The 3,948-nt window shown below is 51.2% G+C and overlaps 1 protein-coding gene across 12 annotated transcripts in view; it reads left to right on the top strand.

Annotated features, from left to right (window-relative positions):
* Positions 1-402: 402 nt before the first annotated feature.
* Positions 403-3,948, top strand: part of SRRM1 (serine and arginine repetitive matrix 1) — a 23,558-nt gene continuing 20,012 nt past the window's right edge. For all 12 annotated transcript variants that reach the window (XR_015705421.1, XR_015705420.1, XM_087760548.1 and 9 more), the window contains exons 1-2: positions 403-558; positions 3,213-3,302. Coding sequence is in view for 10 of the 12 variants with exons in the window: in XM_087760548.1 (XP_087616674.1) it covers positions 538-558; positions 3,213-3,302 (111 nt within the window). In the remaining 2 variants the exon portion in view is untranslated. The remainder of the gene's footprint in view (positions 559-3,212; positions 3,303-3,948) is intronic.

Consider the following 3,948-nt stretch of genomic DNA (forward strand, 5'->3'; position numbering starts at 1 on the left):
CAGGGGCACGGCGCCTCACAGCAGTGACCCCTCCAGGCCCCGGTGGTGCGGAGGCCGCGCTGTCTCCTGTGGGGCCGCACGGGCCCGGGGAGCCCTGTTCTGCCGGGGAGGAGCCCCAGCTGCCGGGAGGAGACCGTTCCCGAGGGAAGGCAGCGGGGAGGGAGCCGCCGGGCCCGGGCAGCGCGGTGAGGGGGCCGCGGCCATAGCCGTGCCCCGCCACGCACGCGCCGTTTGCCGCCAGGTCACCTGACCCGCGCCCCGCGCGCGCAGCGGGCCGCTCCGCCGAACGTCAACATCTCGCGAGAGGAGGAGTCTCACACCCACCCCCTCCCTCCGCCCGGAACGCCGCGCTTTCTGATTGGCCGGCTCCCGCGCGCGCACCGACCCTCCGCGGCCTCGGCCACCAATCGGCAGGCGTCGGAGAGCCTTTGCGGAGGGCCCGGCCCCGCCCCTTCGCTCGTGCGAGGGGGCTTGCGGGCGCGCGGTGCACGCCGGGACGGCAGCGCGCTGCGAGCAGGAGGAGGCGGAGGAGGCAAGATGGACGCGGGGTTCTTCCGCGTAAGTGCCGGCCTCACGGGGGGCCGGGCGGGCGGGGAAGGCGGCAGGGCAGCCCCGGCGGGGAGAGCGCGGCCGAGCCCGGCCGCGGCCGGCCCCGCCGCCGCGGGCGAAGCCGCTGGCGCCGCGCTCGCCCGAGGAGCGCCGCCGTGCCCCCCCCCGCCCCCGCCCTGCGCAGGCTCCTGTGAGGAGGCGCCGCTAAGAAAATGGCGGCGGGAAGGAGGCCGGTGCGGCTCGGCCCATCCGCGAGGCCGCGGCGCCGCGGGGCTGCGGGAGAGGGAGGGGAGCGGCCGGGAGGGGGTTCGTCGCCCCAGGCCCGGGCTCGCCGGAGGGGCCGGCCGCTCTCTGCGCGGCGGGGGCCCGCCTGCCCGCAGCACGCGTTCCCTGGCCGCCCCCGAGGGCTGCGCTCGCCCGACCCGGTCCCGCAGCCCGCCGGTTCCTGCGCTAGGCCGCGGGGCGGCCGGGCCTCTCGTCCCGCCGGAGGAAGAGGGGTCGCAGCGGCTCGGGGCCTGCCCTGTGCGGGCTTGTGTCAGGGCTGCCCCCGCGCAGCTCCAGCCTCTGGCGGCCCTTAGATGCGAGGAAGTGCGGGAGGAAGGGCCGAGGGGCAGATGGGAGGTGAACCGGATTTTGCAGTGAAATGCGCTTTGGTGTCCATGTTCAAAGCAAATAAAAAAAACCTGCCCTTTTTATCTTATGTTTTATTTTTAGGTTGGTCTTTGATATTTTTTTTTAATCATCGAGTTTTTCTATTCTTTCAGCTGTGCTGTTTTTTCTGCAGAGACTATTAAACAGTAACCTACCTAGGGTATACTTCTTTTCAGCCTTTTCTCCCATTAATTAGAATGAACCTGTTTTTTGAGGGTTCCTTGACAATTTTGAAAACCAATTTAATTTTCCAAGATTCGTTCACCTGTTCAGCCCCATTATTTTCTATTCCTGCGCCTACGATACTTCTAAAACATGAGGGCACGCATAATCCTTCATTTAACTCAATTTTGCGTTAATGTGCTAGCCCAGGAAAAATAATTACAAGTTAAATCTACGCTTGTTTTGTCTAATGCAACTGTTAAAAAGTTTACAAATCAAGTACTTGTAATTGACAGCAGAATTCCTGGGACTGAAAACACTGAGTTAGAAATCTAATGTTCTTTTAAAACTGGCCTGTGAAAGGTGACTTTATAAAAACAAAAGCAACGTGGCACTGAAACGGGGCTGAAAACAGTGTTCTGGTCAAGTTTCAGTCTGGGTTCAGGAGAAACCAAAGCCCTTGTGGAAGCTACCAAAGTGCAGCAGAGCAGCTGTTTGGACTCACCTTATCAAGAAAGCTGCTATTAATAATTCTTTCAGTTCTTCACACTTCTGTAAAGTTGTCAGTGCAAACTATTTTGTCTTTGCCTGGAAATCCGTGGGATCCTGTGCTCTGTGTCTTGTTTGGTTACCCTTGCTGCTTGCCATGTGTTATAAACAGGCTACGAAAAATTCCATTCCTTTCTGTTTCACTTCTGGGTTGTGAAAGACAATTTTTAAAAAAAAGTGCAGAACATTAAATTCTGGAGTGATCTGACAAGTATTGTGTTTGTTGCTAATGTGTAAGCCACACAGCGGACTGCAAACATTATAAAAAGTTTTAACCAGACTTAATCCTGTTAAGTGCCTGTGCCACAAGCAGCCTTTGGGATTCCTGTGTTCCGGAACAGCAAATGGGAATGTTAATAGTTCCCTTTCAATATCTGATGACTTGGTAGCATGTTACGTTGCTAACTCAAGGTGCTTTCTGATCAAACGAAGTGGTTAGGTTATCTTAGAATTTGAGCTTTTTCTTATTTATTATCTTCTGGTTTCTTACCAGCTTATATTATTGCTGGTACTCAGCCCCTTCTTCCATGCATAGGAAACTGCATGTATTAAATTCCTGTGTTTTCCATCAGTCAGGTTGGTTTCCTGAATAAACTTCACTTCACATGTGAGCTGTGGGTTTGTTTTGAATCATTAACAGGTCGGCAGTATTTGGATGCAGTTCTGCACACGCTCTTGTTCATGGGTGGTTCTGTTTACTTCTGTGCAAGTAAATTTTCCAGAACTGGACTTTCAAGCCCTTCCATTCCAAATGAATTAACCTATAGTTTCTGTTCATGAAAGTGGAACGAGTTGGTGAACTTTAACGGAGCATGATCAATAAAAGAGTATTCTTTGTACTCTTGCTGGCTCTGTGTTGGCTGATTTGCTTCGGAGAAATTTACCCAAAGGTTTCATAGATGTCACTGTAAACAAATGTGACGGTTTTGTTCTTGGACAGAGGAAAAAGAGCTTATTCCTTCTAAGGAGTCTGTGAATTCCAGCATAAGTCCTTTTCATAGCAGTTTGATACTGCTGTACTTTTGAATTTGTAAGTAGTATGCCAGGGAGATTATATGATTAAGGTGTCTCTGTAGAGCTCGGGAGCCTGCTGACCCCTAAATCTTCAGCAGTAGATGAAGACTTTAGTGCTAAAATTGAAAGGCACCTGAAAAGGCTTATTCCAGCTGAAAAGGCTTATTTGCTTACAGAATGGTATGACTGGTGTTGCCGTGCGCTGTCCAGTGCAAATATGTGGGAAACTGATACTCGAAGACAGTTGAATGTCATACAGACTAAAAATCTTATTTCCTGTGCTTTAGGGAACAAGTGCAGAACAGGACAATCGCTTCAGCAACAAGCAGAAGAAGCTGTTGAAGCAGCTGAAATTTGCAGAATGCTTAGAAAAGAAGGTAAGTTGATTAGGATGAGATAGGAAGCAAGGCACGCAAATTAAAGACAATTTTTAATGGAGTAATTTGGTATCAGAAGGTACATACAAGAACGTGAGGAATGTCTTCTCTAAAACCGTACTGGAGGACATTTGGAATGTTCACTCGAGCATCAGAGATATAGTAGTAACATACATGATCTAGTTATAGTACTAAACATCACCAGTAGGCTTTTATGCAAAATACAGCTTCAAAAGAAGTCCGATTTCCAAGAAATGTTAAGTAATTTAGAATTTTAGGCCTCCTTCGATGTTGCCCCCCAACCCCCTTTTTTGGGGTGGTGGGTTTTGGGGGTTTTGTTTGTTGTTGTTGTTTCAGGTTTTCTAGAGTAGTGTGTTAGAAATGCACAGTGGTTATCCAGTGGGTGAAGGTGCAGCTATTGCAGTGATAGTCTCTAGGGCAGCGGAGGGAGGCTGAGAGCGCTGCAGAACACTCAGTTTAGAGTTCCTTGCTTAGATGCAGTTATTTGCCCTGTGAAAGTCTTCACCTGTTGATTGTTAGGGAGGGTGCATTCCTCAGGTGGGTGTTTAAGTGATGCAACCAGGGTAGTTGCTGTCAGTAGATACCGATTTAGTAAACATTTTATTTCAAAGCGTGGAGGTGGTCC

The sequence above is a fragment of the Nipponia nippon genome, unplaced genomic scaffold (genome assembly GCF_047370975.1).
Source record: "Nipponia nippon isolate SJK-2023a ecotype South Korea unplaced genomic scaffold, ASM4737097v1 scaffold_23, whole genome shotgun sequence".
Lineage (NCBI taxonomy): Eukaryota > Metazoa > Chordata > Aves > Pelecaniformes > Threskiornithidae > Nipponia > Nipponia nippon.